Source organism: Labrus mixtus, chromosome 18, assembly GCF_963584025.1.
Source record: "Labrus mixtus chromosome 18, fLabMix1.1, whole genome shotgun sequence".
Classification (NCBI taxonomy): domain Eukaryota; kingdom Metazoa; phylum Chordata; class Actinopteri; order Labriformes; family Labridae; genus Labrus; species Labrus mixtus.
Window position 1 is genome coordinate 5,559,170 of NC_083629.1, and position 19,592 is coordinate 5,578,761.

Sequence of the window (19,592 nt, forward strand, 5' to 3'; positions counted from 1 at the left end):
GCATAGCTTTCAGGTTGATTAAAAGAAAATAACAGATGTAGAGTATTTTGTATTTTTTACTGTGTATTTCTGAATAAACCAAACCTTTGTTTCCCCTGGAGTGTAACTTTAAGAAAGTGCATTTAAAGATATCTTTAAGCTGCTTAAGCTTATGTGTAATTTCTGCCGACGGTTTCAGGCTTTTCTGGTGGGACACAAAGGTTTGGTTTTAGCTCCAGGATGTCTTTAACTTTGTGTTGACCATTGTTCTCAGGCAAGGGACCGGAGACCCTGTATGCCGGGCAAAAGCTCAATGATAATGAATGGCATACAGTGCGTGTGGTGCGTCGCGGCAAAACCTACAAGCTAACGGTTGACGATGATGTAGCAGAAGGTACTTACCAGCATCACCTCGGTCCATGCTTGAAGAAATGTTCTTAGTGTTGACTTGTCAGTGGTTTAAAGACACCATGCTGTGGTGTGCTGCTGTACAGATTATCAGTATGTAATTCAGAGACAGCATCTGTAGAGACAGTCTGCATCCATCTAATACTGTTGATGTAATTTTCTCCTTAAATCAGCCCTTTTGTGTTAGTGTCAGACAGTGTTCTCTTTTCTTTTCGTTTTTTGTGTTTCTTTTCAACCCATCCCCTCCACCCTCCCCGTCTTCAGGCCAAATGGTGGGTGACCACACGCGCCTGGAGTTCCATAACATTGAAACGGGAATCATGACGGAGCGGCGATTTGTTTCCAGCATCCCGTCCAGCTTCATCGGTCATCTGCAGAGCCTCAGGTACTCTTTATGCCGTGTGTCTAAGGTGTCTTTTATTTTGTTATGTAGCAGGTGTTTGATCATGTCAAACGCATGGCAGAGGCGCTGCTTGGCAACAGGCAACTGCTTGGGGCCCCAGGACAGTAAGGGCCCCCCCACCCCGAGGCTGACAAACTTAAAACCACAGCAGTACCTCAAAATGTTCAAAATTTGCAATTAAAGTAGGAAACCTCCCTTACAGGGCCCCATATGACAGCGCTCACTCTCGTTGCTTTGCTTAGCACCTCATTATTATTCCTTCATTACAATTAAACGACTTAAGGAAAATTAAAATGAATTATCTGTCTGGGATTGATAGAAGAAAAAGTGTCCAGACGCTTGTAGACATAATGGTGGTTGGAGGGGCCCCCAATTAATTTTTGCCCAGGGCCCCAACAGACTCTAGAAGCGCCACTGAATGCAGCCAGAGAGGCTCGACTGTTGTCGTGAAAATAATGTCATCATACCGTTGAGGTGTGTTCCAGGTTGACAGTTTTTTATAGAGAATAAGCCAACTGGAATTATTTTAACACTCCGAGATTTATCAGAAATTGAAAAAAAAAATCACATGTGAAAATCAAAAGTGACATCAAGGAATATTTCAGGTAATGCAGAGTCTTATTTTTCATGCCCTTTTTTGCAACAGATGGAAAAAGGTTAATGCCACACATAGCTTACATCACTGTCACTCTTGCGCTTCATCAGAGTTCTTTTGGTTCACATGAATCAGATGGATTGATGATTTCTGACAGAGTTAAATGTGTCCAAGACATGCATTTACATTTTGAAATAGCAAATTCCCTTCCTTTCAGATTTAACGGCATGCTCTACATCGACCTGTGCAAGAACGGCGACATCGACTTCTGCGAGCTCAACGCCCGCTTTGGAGTTCGTTCCATAATCGCGGATCCTGTCACCTTCAAATCCAAGAGCAGCTACCTGAGCCTGGCCACCCTGCAGGCCTACACGTCCATGCATCTCTTCTTCCAGTTCAAGACCACCTCTCCGGACGGCTTCATAATCTTCAACTCTGGAGACGGAAATGACTTTATCGCTGTGGAACTGGTTAAAGGGTAAGTCACAGGAGAAACAGAATTAATGAACAAACTTAAATCAGCCAAAGAGCGACGGCCCCACTGACGGAAAGTTTTCACTCGAACAGTACAACTGAAGGAACACTAACAGACTTTCCAAACCAAAGAAAATACTTTCTAAGGCCTTAAAGGACAAACATAACAACCAAATAAACTCAGAGATGAATATCATGACTTGATATTGATCACAGAATCTTGTTTTCTGATGTTAATAGGCTCTGATCTGCAGCGCTGCCAGTGAGGAATATGTCACTGATAACTTTTAAATCTTGCAGATACATCCACTACGTGTTCGACCTCGGAAATGGACCAAACCTCATCAAGGGCAAAAGTGAACGAGCACTGAACGACAACCAGTGGCACAACGTGGCCATCACCCGAGACAACAGCAACACGCACACACTGAAAGTGGACGCCATAGCAACGAGCCAGAGCATCAACGGGGCCAAAAACCTCGACCTGAAAGGTAATGGAAACGGACAGGGCACCTGGGAGGTGATGGTTTATTCTGTGTCTGGTTTTAAGTCTGACTCATTGGATGTTGACTCACTGAAAATCGTATTCTTTATTTTCTTTACAGTCTTTCTGCCGTAACATGAACCAATAGTTTGTCAAAATGTTTTCTTCATTTGATGGAATGGACTCTTTTTAAACCATTACACTAAAAATATCCAACCTTCATTCAGAGAAATAAACAGCAGCACATTCTGCTCTGAATTCAATATTCTAGAGAAAGAAAACACTTTCACTCAACACTCATCAACGTCGTTTTATTTCTTTTAGTTTATTTTTCATGATTTGAACATTTGAGAAAACAAATGGTCTGATTTAAAGGTATAATATGTAGAATTTTTACATCGAAATATCTAGATTAATTAAAAATGGACTAAACCTATGTTATATATATTTGTTGTTGAGTACTTACATTACCTCAAATAATGAGGTCTAACCTGCTCTTTTTGTGAAGTTCATTGAGATAACGTTCATAATGAATTGGTGCTGTTAAAGATTGATCGATCGTTTCCCCCTCCCCAGGTGATCTGTTCATCGCCGGACTGGGACCGGGCATGTACGGTAACCTGCCTAAGCTGGTGGCCTCCAGAGAGGGCTTCCAGGGCTGCTTGGCGTCGGTGGACCTCAACGGCCGTCTGCCGGATCTCCTCAGTGACGCCTTGTTTCGCAGCGGCCAGATCGAGCGTGGATGCGAAGGTACACCGTCCCTCAGGTCCGAGCCTGATTTAAACTACTACAACACAAACTTCAACTCCAACTCCAGCAGCCCCTTCTCCCTGCTCAATGCTAACAGTAGCTCGCCCGCCCTGCATCCGCTCAGAGGCCCCTCTCTTCTATTTACTCTCCTTGTTGCCTCGCTTACAAACTGTTAGTCAGGCCAAACATCCAACATCCCCCCTCACCTATAAACCCCTCGACTTATCGACCACATTGGTCGCCCAGTGAAAACCACTCTCAGAGCAGTTTGTGCCAGTGCAGCCACAGAGAAATACTGCCAGGTGCTTCGTTTTATTTATCTCCTGTGCTTTTGTAGACTTTCATTTGTTTCTGGATTTTGTGAATATTTATGCACATTCAGAGCAGACCTTTTGCATTATGGACCTCAATGATGTAAAATAGGGCCGAGGTTATAACCTACAAGCATCTCACTTTAAAGTCTGCGTAAAGCAAAATCAGAAATGATCTCTAAACACACTAAATATGTCGGTAAAAAAGTTCCTGTAAACATGTGAGAAGACTGAGAACTATGTTTGACTGAATTATGAATTAAGACCGTTAGAGAGTTTTTCATCTATCTCTCTAAGGATCAGGGTTTTTTTTGGTGGGGTGAGCGGGGCAAAATAGATGGCTAGATGATGCACTGGGGTTCCTTAGCATAATCCCGCCCCCCCTTGCACCGAGCGCTTTAGCATCTTCAGTTCAAGTTTCAACATTTCAGTCTGCAGTTTTGCACACTGGATATTTCTTCATTCTGCACGCTGCAAGTGCATCTTCTCTCGATGCAAGAATTTTGAAGAAAAATAATCCCTTAACGATGAGGAAGTGAGTGGAGTGGGCTTGGTTTTTGTGCCTTCATCGTCCACGCCCACATCATCCCAGAGCAGAGATTACTGCTACATTTTTCATGATTTTAAAACCTTGTTTTATACACTTAGTGATGTTTTTCATTTCTGAAATTTGGCCTGGTGGTGAACAACAAAGTCTTTTGTTGTATTATAAACTTAAATAAATATATATTTTTTGCTTTACACAGACTTTAAGCTATAGCTGGACGTAGACGTCTGGCATAAAGGTTCTGCAAAGGGTCAACACCTGACCATGACACCGTAGTGCAGGAGTGTGAAAAATCATTATCCGGCCATACTCAGACTACAGTCTGTACAGCTCACAGAGAAAAACTTCATTTGTTTTGTTTTTTGTTCATTTTTGAATTGTTCATGCTTACAGCTGTGTCAGAATGGGCTTTTGGAACATTTTGCATGATCAAGCAAATGTCAGTGCGGACAAAATGTTTCCATTTCTTCCTGTGCAAGTCGGACATTTTTTGTTTTTTTCGTGGTTGTTTTTGTCATCCTCTGAAGGTTCTGGGCCAGCTTCCACTACCTGCTCCTGTTTGCATGCAAATCATTCTCTGTACAGCTGTTCTTTTCTTCTGCCTGCCATACCATTCAGTCGGACATTGATTGTACTGTATGTTGTTGTTGTTGTTGTTTTTTTTACATTCACTTACAGAGCTCCATGTCAGATTAATAAATGTGTTCGCTGAGGTTTTCTTTGAGTCCTAACAGAGCATTTGGTGTACTGTTCGTCCTCCTCGCTTTGACAATCTGAATGATGTTGATAAGGTTCTTATTGACTGGACTGTATGTGCTGCAAGAAAGCAATGATTGATTGATTTATTTTCAAAATAAAAGCTCATCAATCACAGTCTGTTGGTCTTGTCCATGGCATTGGAATGTCTCATTTTTACGTGTGCTTGTTTCTTTTCTTTATTTCTTTTTTTCCTTGGCGGGATCATGATAAGCTGTGAGTTGTTACCATGTGCTGCTTGCATTTCATTACAAGCTTTCATCACATTAAAGGCTTAATATGAGACATCCTGAATATTAGGGCAAAAATCAAATATACCCTTTTTACATAAATTGTGGATTAATCAACCTAAAGGGAGAGTGAAGTCAAACTCCCCCTGGGTTTCTTGTTCTCAGCTGTGTTTGTAGTGTTCAGGCTGAGGACTCACTCCGTTCTTTTATCCACCCCCACATGAACCCCTCCTTCTGTAACCGTTAGCCCTGCATCTATGGGGGGAAAGAGAGCGACAGAAAAAGCAAAAAAGGAGCAACCTCGACAGTAAACACGATTCCAGGTGCACGACCGCAACAAACCTGAAAGCTGTAACAAGCTGTCTCTCTCTTTAAAAAGAGACTGAAAAGTCAGCTATGTGAGCTGACTTTTCAGTCAGAGAGAGACAGCCCCGCCCACTCAGGGACGATTGATGGAGAACTGACAGACTTTCCAAACAGAAGAAAATATTTGCTTTGACATAAAAAGATAGATATAAGATATACAAGCGAATCGACTTTAAGATGCATATCGGCACTTGAAATTGATCGCAGATGTTTATCAGCAGCTCTCCATCTCGCATCTGGTGAAACACTGAGGGAGGGGCAGGGGTAGTGCTGAGTCTGGGGGGGAGAGGGGGCTGAGATACGTCCAAAGAGCGCACAGGGAAGTAAAGTCGCATAGTAAGCCTTTAAACTAAAACATCTCTTTTCAGTCAGCCTGTATCAAAGCCCATCATTGACTATCCAGGTTGCTGCAATACATCAAACCACCACTAGATGGTGATGCTGCACAGCTAGAAAAATATTTAACAGAACAGTATCAGCAGAGGAAACATGGATCCCACATTTTATATACAGAACCAGATCAGAAGATCACGGACTCATTTACAAACTCCGCCCCCTTCCTCTAAATCATCATCATTTCACTTGTTCCTGAACAGCTACTTTAAATGAGCAGCATGCGTCACCCTGCAAGGTAAGTCACCACTCAACAAGTTTAATTCCTTTGAGTTAGACAGGTCAGTTCGCTTTTGTTTGGATTCATTTACATTAATGTGTAAGCAGATATGTTTGAAAAAATATGAAAACATCAGCTTTTCTTTTTCACTCCTACTCCAAGGTGTTACTCTCTGCCCTAATGTCGATTTAATATGATTTCAAAGAGAGAGAGAGGGTGCCGTCAAAATTACACCAATTAACGTTGCCAAGATATTTGTGCAATTTAGACAGCATGCAAGAGTTCACCTACGACTTTCTGGTAAAACAAGAAATGACCCAATATTTAGTCTCAAGACTTATTTTTTTGTGGCTGTGATATCAAAATGGGTTTTATACCGTTTGATTTTATAATTTCTAAGTTTCTCCTCTCTCTTTCATTATTTTTTGTTTATCCTAATTAAAATGATGGTTCTCGGGCCCTGGTCAGACCGCCACATGCTAAGAAGTAAGAGTGTAAAGAAGAGCTGTTACCTTTTAGAGTTTTATAATGAGGATGTTATTTCAGTAACATGACGTATGTTCTTTGTATTTTTCTTGCAAAATCGCTCTCTTTAAGAAAGAAAATGGCATTGAACTTTCCGTGAGGCCTCGCTTCACTAGCAGTGCAGAACTGTAGGTAGTGTTTTTGTGTAGCTTCAGGGCCCTCCCACAGTTTGGGAACCACTGGTATAAAGTTAACTTAATCATTTAAAAAAAAAAAAAAAACATTTTCATGTCCAGAAACCATCCTGCAGACAGTAAAATCAACGTGTTAAAAAAAATCCACTTTAGGAGCAAAAAATAGGTTTTCAAGTCATGATAGTGTGACAACAATTTACATCAATAAAACTCCACAGGCAAATTATTCTGCAGTCAAACCTCAAACTCTTACTCTATTATTTTTGTAGATACGTGCTTTGTTTTCTCAAAATCAAACAGAAGAGACATAATTAAAAAAGTTCACTTTGAGGCCTAGTATGAAAAGGAACAAACCCAGTTCTGTGTTTGTGTGTATGTGTGTTTGTTTGTTTGTTTGTGTGTTTGTGTGTATGTGTTGGCTTGGGCGGGTGCCGGGTGTGGTTGTGGTGATGGATGCTCTTCCTCAGGTCCCAGCACCACCTGTCAGGAGGACTCCTGCGCCAACATGGGAATCTGCTTCCAGCAGTGGGAGAACTACACCTGTGACTGCTCCATGACCTCCTACACAGGGACACAGTGCAATGACCGTGAGTACCCATGGAACATTAAATACTTTATGCACATGTACAATAGAGCGCGGGTCGATTCATATATACGTTTGGCATGAAATCAGCATGATAAGAGGTGAATTTTTGGCTGTGGCTGCATCAACAGCTTCATGCACACGAGGCAAATTAAGATGGTAGCAATGACCTGCTCTCATTCTGCTGTTTGGCTGTTCAAGGGTAACTGTGCTAATTTTAATCCTGGGTCCTTTTCTAGCAAGTCTTTAGGCGTTCAACAGGCAGGAAAGGGGCTGTAATGTCTGTTTCATCCCTGCAGGACACACTGACAGGCTCAGATTGTTAAGAGAGAAACAACATGGCAGAAAGGATTTATACAGGGGCAGATCTCTTCTTTTAGACTCCATACGCAAAAAACAGTAATTCAACTTCACAGAAAACACAGAACAGGAGATGCAGGTCTAATGCTGCTTCTATTGATGAATATCTTTGTGTTAATGATTAACAGTGTGCACAATCTGTAATTACATATGGTCCACACTCCCTGTATGGCTTCAAGGAAATAGTAACATGAACTTAGCAGCTGCTGTAAAGTGGCAATAAATGTTCCGACATGCACAACTTCAATTTGAATGCAATTACACAACTCTCCACTAGAGGGCGCAGCAACATAGCGACCCAGGAACTGGGTTTTAACACACACAAAGGTTGTTTTTGGTTTATGTATACCGACATGCTTTCTTTCAACAATATATGACTTCATGTGAAAGTAAATGGAACAAAAAACGTTTTGAGAAAAGTGAGACAAACTGTTGATATATGACTATGGGATGAAGATGCTTTGGATGTTTGTAGTCTCTGTGACATGTACAGAAAACCAATCATGGTATGGAGATGTGTTACTTTCACAGTCTCTCTCTTCAACAGTGATGGTGACGCACTTCCCTGCTCACACTAAGTGAGTCATGGTGTTAAAAGTTTGAGAGAAAAGTTTATATTATTCAAACTGTTGAAAATTAGACAGCTATGTTGTTTTGCCCTGTATGCTTGTATTCATGCTTGTATTCACACTTAGGCAGAACTCACTGAAACAGGCAGCTGTCTGTCTGTTGACTCAGGGTTGCATCATTGCTGCATCTGGTCCAGATGGGGGGGCACGGCGTCCTGGCCCTGCAGTTTACCATCACGCAGGAATATCTGATTAACTAAACCATTAAACGTCTCATTAGCAGGTCCATTGCCTGGGCAATGATCTCACTTAAAATGAATGTTGGATATTGAGAGCGGCTTGGGAAAAGACCGCCTGCTCGACTATCAGCAAAGATCTTAAACACAGACAAACCCACTGTAACTATTATATTCTCGGTTTTACACTTTGATCTTATATTTGTGGGTCTCAGTTGTCATACCAGTCCCGTTTCTTGGAAACATTTGAACACCATGAGCTTGAATGATCACAGAAAACGACAGATTTGAGTCATAGTTATATGGTCCTCTTCAGAAGGTCGGTGGTCCTTTGTGCCTTTCCTCAAATAATTTGACATATTTTACTTGGAAAGGAGTAATTCAGGATTTGAAGGACTGGAGGTGTTCCTCGTTGTTGTAGACATCTCTTAGTCCTTCAGAAGACATTTTTTGTATAAATTGACTGTATAATACATGGATGTAGTCAGTGACTTCACCTATTATTCTGAAGAGACATTTGGCAGCCAAACAATGGAGGGCGCAACATTAGAAATGCTATTTCTCCCCTGTATTCGGTCAACCAAGTCACAGACAGAGAGGTCGAGCTGAGGCGGGCATTAAACCTGATAAGGAAATCAAATCAATTGAAGCTCAAAACTCAAAGAATGACCAGGTACAGTACAAAAAGTTATTGCCCCCTTTCTGTAACACTTAGGGGCTTTCACACTTGTAAAAAAAACTCCTGATATTTCCAGGAGTAGCCATATATGTGTGAACACTCAGACTTCACCCAGAGTTTCTCCTGCCAGACCCCGAGTATTTTTCCTGCAGCAAGTCCGACTGAGCTGATGTGACAACGCAGCAGGATATAATCAAGAGGATTCACCTCCTCGCCTCTGGAGGCCCCCCCGCACTTCCTTCCCGTCTGACAGGGATAGTCTCCCACTGTGAGGAGCATAATGTGAACAGCCAGGTCGGGATATATCCAGAGCAGTCCTCCTGAAATGATCTAGATATTTTCAGGAGTGCAGATGTGAAAACAGCTACTGTCAGTGGGTTTAAAGCTGGTTGAGGGGAAACAAAGCCATCAATAAAGCTGTACACTGGTTTTAAATCAGCATTCAAGTAATGATATCTGAAATATGTCTAACAGGATACAAAATGTGTTTTAAAATGATATATATACTTAAGTTTTGAGTCTGAGAGTGCATAAATAAAACTGACCTGAAATGAAAACATAAATCTTTATGGTAAAGTAAAACATAATGTATGGGAGCTTTGTCAGAGTAGCAGCTATAGATACACAACACACAGGGGAGTAAATGAGCGTCATCAGGTTTTTAAAAAAAATCTTGGACCAACCTTTTAAAATATGCCTGAGCACTGATTCTGCGTCCTGGCTCAGGACTTCAATACAAGCATCAAAAATAACCTTTGCTGGAATGCAATCCAAGATGATCGTTTGTAACAAGCTGTCAGTTTGTGAAAGAGACTCTGTATTGTAATGCCAGGTCTGTTTGGGTGGGGGGGGGGGTTGGTGTCTATAAGAGGCGCTCTTGCAGGTATTAGTTGGGCGTTGATGGGGAGGGTGGGCCATCTGGTCACAAGTGAGCAGGTTGGCAGGCAATCAGAGCAATCGGTGGGGTGACAGAGAGGCTATTTTCTCCTTCACTGGTCTTTATTTCAGTTCTGCTGCATTCTAGATCATTCCCATCGATCCCACAGCCTCCACACCCCTACCGCGACCGTTAAGACCGAGAGCGTGAAGCTGTCTTTATGCACAGCAGCCACGACTTTAAATCCTGGCCCGGCTCTCCGTCCGGTCCTCAGGCTGAATGTGTGAAAACTCTGAATGTTTAGATGTAGAAATCTGTGTCCACACTAACAGCAAACATGAAGCATATTTGATTCTAAAGGTTTCCACATGTGCTCAATCATCTGCACAATTCAACAACACACAAGTTTGTGAAAAATAGTCCAGCATCTATTAAAGTTCATAGTGGAAATGATGAAAGCTTAACAAAAATGTTAAAGAAGACACAATATTTGACCAGCTGTGAACTTGATCAGTGACATAAAAAAACACTTTTCATCAGAAAACCTGAGCTCAGGTATAACCATCTAAATGAAGCTTTGAGAAAGTCAAAGTGAAGGCCTTTTTCCTGAACTAAATCTTGATGTCAATTGTTCAGAATAGCATATGCAACCATCAGTGCCATCCAAGCGTAACCATGCAACTTTTAAAAGAGCTGTATACTGTTAGTACCTACTATTCAGTATGCACACACAGTAGACAGATATTTGTTCCTACTTCATCTGATTCATTCAGTAAGGAAGTGGCGTCATTTACGTTTCCCGAACCGTCCGCATCCACCTCTTTTTTTTGTTTTTTTTGTTTAGCTTTATTCAAGAAGAGTAATGCATATACAGTCAGGTAAAAAAAAACAATATCACAATGTAAATCAAGTAAAAGGCAGATTAAATAACTAAATAACATACAGTACATAAAGAACAGTACAAATGAAAGACAGTAATATACAGAATATAAAATAAACCAATAAAGACACATTTAAATAGTGAAATCATTATTTAAATAGAGGGGGAAAGGTTTTATAATAATGTATACATTTGTTTTATTTTCTGTTGTTAATTCAAAGTAGTGATTTCAGTCGGGACTTTAACTCTAGATTAAAAATGTATTAAATGAATCCACGCTCGTTTGTTTTGATTTGGAGGCGGACGTGAAGTGACGATTTACGTTTAATTTCGCACAGCATTGTGGGTGGTATAATACAATTCATTTCCTGAACGCAGGCATCCGATCCATACTGCATAAAACCCGGAAGTTAGTATCCATACTGAAATGTTCAGTATACTGAGGTGGACCCAAAAAATGCATACTGAATGACCACGAAAGTTCAGTATACTGAAACTCCCTACTGAATAGTACACACTGCCTACTGAACTGTGACTATTCTGAAAGGGCCAAGGACAATTCTGTCTGTCGCTTTCACTTAGTGCTCTGTGCTTACAGGCAGGGTTGGTAATTTTCTCCAGATACACTTTTTAAGATTTTGGTTGAAATTGTCTTTAGGTCCTGACAGAAATGAATAACTCATGTTCTCTGAAGAAGGAACAAAGAAAATCCGTCATCTGTAGCAGTTGTAAGCTTGTAAAATCGTTGACCAATGTCTGCTAACTAAAGAGCGCTACCATTAGCCTGCTAACACAACAATGCAGCTCGAGACCAGGACAATTTTGTCCGCCGCTGGAGCTGAGCGGTTAATGCTTAATTATGGTGCGTTCCAATTTGATAACTCCTTTCTTGAACAGGGGTGTAGAGGGGTTGGAGGTGTGTCGCTGTAGGAGAGCGGAGGCTTCAGTATGTCGGAGGTGTGGCCAAACAGCAGTTTGTTTTGGTTTCATGCTGGTGCTCAAGGGCGACATCTACTGGATCAAAAAGTTGCACATTGTTCCTTTAAGTGTGTATCCATGATTAATTCATTCTGGCCCCATGATGTTTGTGATAGGATGTTTTTTTGTAGATGTAGCAAGGCTTGTAAAGATGAAAAGTTGAAGCTGAATGTCATCGTATCATTCCCAGCTCTGTCTGGTCGGTGCAGATAGGCGAGTGTGGAAACAGAGGAGCTGATGCGACCTGGTCGTCTCTGTGTAATGCAAAGGGGAAAATGAGCTGTGCTAATAAACTGTTGATAAGTGGAGGATAATGTGTTTATTGACCTTCACCTTGCCCGTCTGCCTCCGCCGTTGTTTGTGTGAGCTTTGCACCTCACAGTTTTCGCCTTGCATAAATCTAGAGCAGGAGGTAAAAAAGCTCGGGAGCAGGAAATGAGGAGGGGGGGTAGGAGGGCAGGAGAAGCTGGCGTTCTTCTGCAGGTGGAGGAAAAACAGCCATGCATCACAGTGGACAGGTCATTTGAACAGTGCAATGCTGCGTCTGAGTGTTCCTGAGATTAGGGAGGCTAATAATTTCTGAGGCCCATGCTTTATGTTAATGTGACAGGCCTCGCTGTTTATTTCTGCTGAGGCACCGTCTTTGTGGTGCTTAATTCCACTTTAATGGAACTGTTGTGTTAGTATCAACAGCCACCGCCGAGATTTACAGCCGACCTGAATTAACTCGTTTTTATGGCGGAGGACGTCCTCTGATTATTTCTCACGTGCGTGGGCACGACCAAGGACACTTCAGACGGAACCAACTTCATTCAACAAAAATAAAGAATTTAATTTGAAAGATGTGAAATGCTTTTGACAGTCAGAGCCGGGCTTTTGTGTTGCTTTTCCTGGAAGGTTAAAGGAGCCATTCTTTAAAAGTTTGGGATGTTTCTCTTTGAAAGAAACTTGAAAGAGATTTTCAGGCTCATCTTTTTTCTCATCACTCTTATTCTCCACAGCCGCGCTGCATAAGCTCTAAAAATAAGTCACACCATGAATGAAATCAGTGAAAAAGGTCTTTATATATATCTTCATGAGGCTACCTGTCCATAGCCTGTTCTCTTTGGGAAACAAACATTATACTAATTCAGTTAACGGCAGAATGTGCAACAACTTACACATAAATATAGAGCAGAAATCCAGTGTATCCTCTGTAAAGATTTATCTGAGTCATGACTGTCTACAATGAGTGAGAAGCTCGAGTCCCTCTGGCTGTGATGATGTCTGAGGCGAGTTTACATGGACGGGACGGCCAGCCAGCTCGTCCACTTGCGTATAAAAGCTGCTTTATTAAAATGACTATAGAAAAAAAGAAGAGCAATGTGAAGCTATGAGCTAACTAAAGAGCGCTACCATTAGCATGCTAACTCAACGATGCAGCTCGAGACCAGGACAATTTTGTCTGCTGCTTACACTTAGCGCATAATGCTTAATTATGGTGCGTTCTAATTGATAACTCCTTTGTGCGAACGTGAGGGTAGAGGGGTTGGAGGTGTGTCTCTGTAGGAGAGCGGAGGCTTCAGTATGGAGGAGGTGTGGCCAAACAGCAGTTTGTTTTGTTTTCATGCTGGAGCTCAAGGAAGACATCTACTGGATCAAAAAGTTGCACAGTCTTCCTTTAAGTAAAGTCTAAGTAGACACAGTCACATGCCTTTTCTGACTTGTAGAGTATAAACTTCCTATCTGCCCGAGGTACTATAAAGGTGTACTCGATGACATTACTGTAGGGTGTGGTTAAAATAGACAAATAGCACACTTTTGCCCAAACCCAATCTCCACCTTAACGGATAAATACTGAAACCTCAGCGACTTAAATGACATCAGGCGTGCAGTGAGTGAGGGCTAGAGATGAGACAGATACATTTAAGGAACAGGACACACCATCACGATGAAATACCTCAAAACGTCATTGTTTTGTTTCGGCACATTCATTCTGGACTTGGTTTTATACCACCAAAAGTTTCTCTGCGAAATACTCAACAAACTCCAACAAAGCCGAAATGGACCAAACGGCCTCTCCAATGTGTCACCCCGTAGAGCACACACACAAGCTCAATTTGATTTTTGATACATTTTTTTTCTCACTCTCTTCATTCAGGTCAAGCATCTCACCTCATTTCAGGCACAGCATGACAGCGGCGCCACATAGTTTTCCAATTAGGTTAAGTCAGAATGGATGAGGCTCAGGCTGACAGGCTGAAGAATCATTTTCATTTTGTACTCGTAGTAAATCTGTGCAGGGGAACTTTAAATACAGAACTCAAAAACACATCCTCATAGGGCTGCAGTATAAGTTTATAAGTACCCAAAAAACTTAAACCATACCCACATTTCATATCTTTATCTTCTCTATTACGAGCAAAAGATTAAGCTGGAATTGCTCGTATGGGATCAAATAGTTGCCAGTGCAGAAGACAAATGTACTTATGTTTTCTGAAATAACACATGACATTTAAAATACCCTGTATTATGAGTTTTTTAAATTTTATTTTATGAGCTTTATTATGTTGCTTTAATGCTTAAGATAATTAAAAATAAGTTCCTCAAACCCGAAGTGACTGACACATGCAGTTGTTGAATGTATCAAAATTCATCTTTTTCTTTTAAAATTCTAATCACTTTTTTACTGTAGTTAAAAAAAAAAACAAATCCACAATTGCATTGATCTGTTTCACTCACAGTCATGAAATAAATTGAAAAACCCTGTAGCAAGAGAGCTGACCAAAGCAAAATGAAATGATGCAACATCGTGCAACGCTGCTGAACAAGTTACTTATATTTACTTGACACATACTCTTATTTCCTAATTCTTTATGCGGTTTATTTGAAAGAAACATAGATTAACTGCCATGAATACGGATGAATTACAAAAGGAATCAATATTGCTAAATACTGCACCGAGAGTCTGAATCATAACGAGCGTGGATTCAAGTCCATTTCTTTCATGTTTCCAATATGATGTTCAGCTTCTCCACTTCATCCCCTCAAGCTACAAAAGGAGACTGAGAAGCATTCCTCTCTGCCGTCTGACGAAGTTGAATTTCAATAATCCCACCTCCGAGAGTCAGTCAAAGAAAACTGAAGAGATCACACAGTCCATAGCGCCAGATGAAAGACAATTTTAATGTTTAGAAATCCAACCAGTTTAATTAGATATAATGTCTACGGTACAATATATATATATATAACTGGTAGTAGAAAACCACTAAAAGCACGCTGCTTCATTATCACATTCAAGTGCCTCATAAAGTGGTTTGCTAAATGCTATTAATGGCTTTTTTGTGATGACATGAAATATGACGATTAGATAAAAAGTTGTGCAAACTGACAAAATTTGTGTCTGTCTCAACAAATTAAAAAAAACTGTGACCATTTAAAAGCCAGTGATTACATTTGATTTGCGCTCAGAGTCTATTTTCGAGGGAGTACGCTGCAGGCAAGCGTCAAGCTGGACAGAATAGATCGACCCAGACAGGAAGTCAGGTAAGGAAACACACACAGAGCATCCGGTCAATTTCAAAATAAAACACAGCAACCTCAACATCAGAAAGACAAAGCAACATGTTGTTCGCACGTTTTTCTCTTTATTCCCCCGTGATCTTGTTGTTCTCCTGTGATGTGTGTACAGCTGCTGTGCTCACATTCCACAAACAGACCTAGTGGGGTTTGTGTCCTTTTGGCAGTAACTTTCAGTCAACCCTAATGACCGACTTAGAGCTGGAACTGAGGCCAGTTTTAAGCCTCTTGACAAACCGATACACCGTGCTAATGTGAGTCCTCAACACAAATATAACATACTGTAGGTTTAGTCAATTTATAAATAATTTGAACACTTACATATAAGTAAAATATGTCTTCAGTGTAAACTATGGGGTCAGATTGTAAACCTGCTCTACAACATTTTACACAATTAGAACAACAACGTCAGCATCATAATACATGTAAGAGTACTGATCAAACCCATATTTTAAAAGCCAACTCTGTAATCATTCACTAAGTGCAAACCATCACTTGGTGAAGAGATGTCGTGTTTTTTCTTAAAAAACACTCCATTACGCTGTACACTGGTGGATGAATATTAGAGACATCATCAGATCTGAAGAGTATTCCTCCAGCTGTAGATAATCGATGCCGTGTGGCTAACCGCCTGATTTGGTGTCTGCTGCTCTCCTGTTGGTGACAGACACAAAAGCTTCAGAAATAGCAACAGTAACAGTGTCCTGATTTCACTTTCAGCCCTTGTTCTATTACTGGCAGGAGTATCAGCAGCCATTAAGCTTTTCAGCTTTGGTAATTTACTATTTTAGGCGGCGCTGAGACAGGTTGGTGTCCACAGTCAATATATGATACGACTCTTGTGATGGCAGGCGGACAGATGCTCAGTGAAAGGATCTAAAAGGAATTCTGGTTTGATTATTTTATCGTCCGGTAATCTCTATTTGTCTTTGGACGTCAGTTTCAGATGTTTTTCTTGAGACACTTCTCCATTCATTATTTAGATTTCTACCTCCCAGTGTCTTCGTGCTCGTGGAATCCAATCCACATTGGCATTTACCTTTTGACTTGAGTGTAGTATCACCAGAGTAAGTTGTCATTTATCATTAGGTCCTAGTTTAAAGAAGTTCCAACAATATACTCAATATAAAATCTGTTTAGTCCACTCCAACTGCTGACTCCAGCTTCAAGATGTCAAAGTGTCATGTGTGACTGGTTTCCAGTTCAGTCTGTGACATGTTCTGACCATTAAATGTGTACAAAAATGGATCAGGCATCTCCACTTACTCTAACTACTCTCTTAAAATATGGCTTGAATTTGTTGGCAGGTGATGCTATTTGGAGCCGGAGTAGATCCGTTTGGGATCAGCTTCAGGACGTCAACAATTCTTGTGTTGGTCTGAATCAGACATTCACGGTCACTGAATGACTGTATAGTACTACGTAGTTATGAGTTTCTCCTCGCCGTTCCTCCTCTGCTCTGCTAATCTGGCGCAGAGCGCTGGAGTATAGCCAGATGTGTCAACACAGCTGTCAATCGGGGCGTTACACTTCGAATTAAATTAAAACTAAACTTCTCTAAGAATAAACACTTAGGCATAAATCAGCATGATACAATGTCAAAGTAAAGAGAGAAACCATATTGGACAAACGGATATTTCACATGTATTTTGATTTTATAGTTTGACTCATGTCCCATCTGTTAACATGGAGAAGGTGACCTATACTGCAGCCGGGCAGTAGGGGGAGCTCCAAATGTTTTGGCTCCACTTTTAGGGAGCCGTCATGTAGTTCATCTTTTATTACAGACTGTGGATTAGACAGATTTTGCTTAATTCTATAGTCAAAGGCAAAACTCACTAAGACAAAACAGTTTTTTTCTTTAAGTTGCCAGATCTGCATCCACCATTAACAACAGTCAGACTGCACACATTTAATTCGACATTTACTCCATGTGTTTTTTTTTAGTTTCTTTGTATCTTTTTTTTGCAACGATAATCTAATTTGTTATAAGAAGTGAAAATGTACCTGCAGTCAGCCCTCTGTACCTTGTGCTCACACTCACTCTTTGTAGTCATGACACAACATGAAAACCTCACCTGAAGTGAATCACAAAGACTGAATGAGATCCACTAGAACATAAATTAAATGCTGCTGCTATATGTGCCAGAAGTACAGTACTGTAGAAAACTGTTTTTCGTCTTATGTAAGTCGTTTACCCAGGATGGATTTCACAAAAGAAAACTGTTTCCCTTTGTGTTGGACACTTTGTTGGAGTGGGTTGCCATTTTTTACTTTTTTTTTGTTAAAAGCTGAATTGAATTTTGGGGTTCCAGGAAAAAAATGACTTAAGTACTTAAAAAATAAATCCAGTCCTCAGGCAGCTAAAGGGAGATGCATAAAAGACGAAGAGGATTTCTATAGTTATAGATTCAACACATCCAAACATTGACAAAAGTGCAATGAGAAGAAGAGTACAGGTATTAAAGCTCCATGTTTCACCTTTAATTTCTGCCCATCAATGATCGTGCTCTGCCTTTTCAAGTCCCAACCCTCCAACTCCAACTCTCTCTCTCCACTGTCTCTCTCTCTCTCTCTCCCCCTCTCGCTCTCTCTCTCCCCCTCTCTCTCTCACTCTCCGTCTCTCTGTTGCTGCTCTGGGATCCAGATCATTGCTGCTGTCTTTTCTTGAAGTGCGCGTGGCAATATTGAGCACACATCAGAGGATGGTCTTAAAGCAGAGACGTGGGAAACAGAGACAAGGATTTTTTTTTGCATTTTGCTTCTATACTGTGCTTTTGATGGATACTCCTGAAATCTTCATGAAGTTTCATTAAAAAGGAACCGAGAGGAGCTCTCAGGAGTGGAACGGACAGAGGTCCAGTGGATATACAATGTTCTATTTTTAATGGCTTTCTGGTAGCAGTTTATTGTGCAGGTTTAGAGGACCAGACTAAGACCTCCTCTCCATGGATTTTCATCTTTGCAAGATTGCTTTTAGATGTCTTTTAATAATAGTAAAAATAAAGGGACGGAGAAATTGGCGGAGAGATTGAAGTGTGTGGAGTGTAATCAGCAAACGGCTGCTCAATCTGAGCCACATGTTCTCTTCAGAGGAGGATGCAGATGTGCTTCCTTTCTTATTTTCACTATTAGTTTCCTGCAGGCTGTAGGGCAAATGTGTATGTTTTAGGTTTTTTTTGTGCCTCATTGAGAATCTTTGTATTTTCTAAAGATGTCTAATCCCATCAAACTGTCTCTGATTGGCTGACTTTGGAAGATCGTGCGGCCCTCTTTCTTACTATGGGGCTTTCTCAATCATGAAACTTTTCTGCAGAACACTTCCTTGTGTCTCTTTGAATCGTTTCACCCTCCGCCATGTGCCCCATGGGTGCTTCGCCTTTACAGGGTTTCATGAAAGGGGGCTCCTGCAGAGTTCCCGGTCTTGTAGTTCTCTATCACTCTATCTGGATGGGTTGGTTCATTCTGGGATGTTTCGCTGCGTCTGTAAAGCAGAGCTCACCCCCCTCCAGGATGTTTGTGAACTCTGCGAGTGTCTCCGGACCTCAGGTGGTCGCAGCCTCATATGCTCACCCTGAGCAGCATCACCTGCACGGTTTGAGGCACCGCTCCTCCAATCTACCTGTCTCCATATACAGGTCGTCTGCGTCACTGAAGGGGGGGCATGGTGAGTGGAAAAACCTTCAGGTGGCATTTCACCTTCTAAACAGGCACTTGGTTCATAAACTTACAAGTTTATGAACCAAGTGCCTGTTTTATTATTTCACTCTGATTTTACCTGTAAACTGAGAAAGAGCTCTTCTTTTTATCATCATGTTTGATTCAACTTCAGTTTTTGTCTAATTGTGCCAAATCCTCCAGTATTTTCAAGAACTGTAGCTGTAGCTTTTGACTGTGATATGGCCTAAAACCGCCACCATTACTTTGTGCATGCTACTCAATGCACCAACCTGATAGGCTACTATGATTTTCCTGTCCTCTAAAAATCTAAATATTTAATCACTCAGTTAGCATCAGTCTTCAAACCGTAACACCAGCAAGGACTTTGCAGTGAATGAAATAGTGTCCCGTGTGGTGTATGAGGGTCGCAAGTGCCCAAAACTAGCAGTTCATCTTAATAACTCTGTTTTTCTGTGGCTGTCAGGAGATATAAACATGCATCGTTCTGAAGAGATGGTAAATTAACCAGAATGTGCTGCAGTTCAGCTGGGTATTCCATGGTATAGCCACTACTATCCAACGCTGTTTTCGCCCTCAAGACATTCAGCACTGGTCACATGACTGAAAACTATGAAGA

General features: G+C 41.1%; 1 protein-coding gene across 4 annotated transcripts in view; it reads left to right on the forward strand.

Annotated features, from left to right (window-relative positions):
* Nucleotides 1–19,592, forward strand: part of LOC132992780 (neurexin-3a) — a 78,131-nt gene that overhangs the window by 35,166 nt on the left and 23,373 nt on the right. For all 4 annotated transcript variants that reach the window (XR_009676378.1, XM_061062286.1, XM_061062283.1 and 1 more), the window contains 6 exons: nt 254–373; nt 652–772; nt 1,603–1,863; nt 2,160–2,350; nt 2,920–3,093; nt 7,043–7,162. Coding sequence is in view for 3 of the 4 variants with exons in the window: in XM_061062286.1 (XP_060918269.1) it covers nt 254–373; nt 652–772; nt 1,603–1,863; nt 2,160–2,350; nt 2,920–3,093; nt 7,043–7,162 (987 nt within the window). In the remaining variant the exon portion in view is untranslated. The remainder of the gene's footprint in view (nt 1–253; nt 374–651; nt 773–1,602; nt 1,864–2,159; nt 2,351–2,919; nt 3,094–7,042; nt 7,163–19,592) is intronic.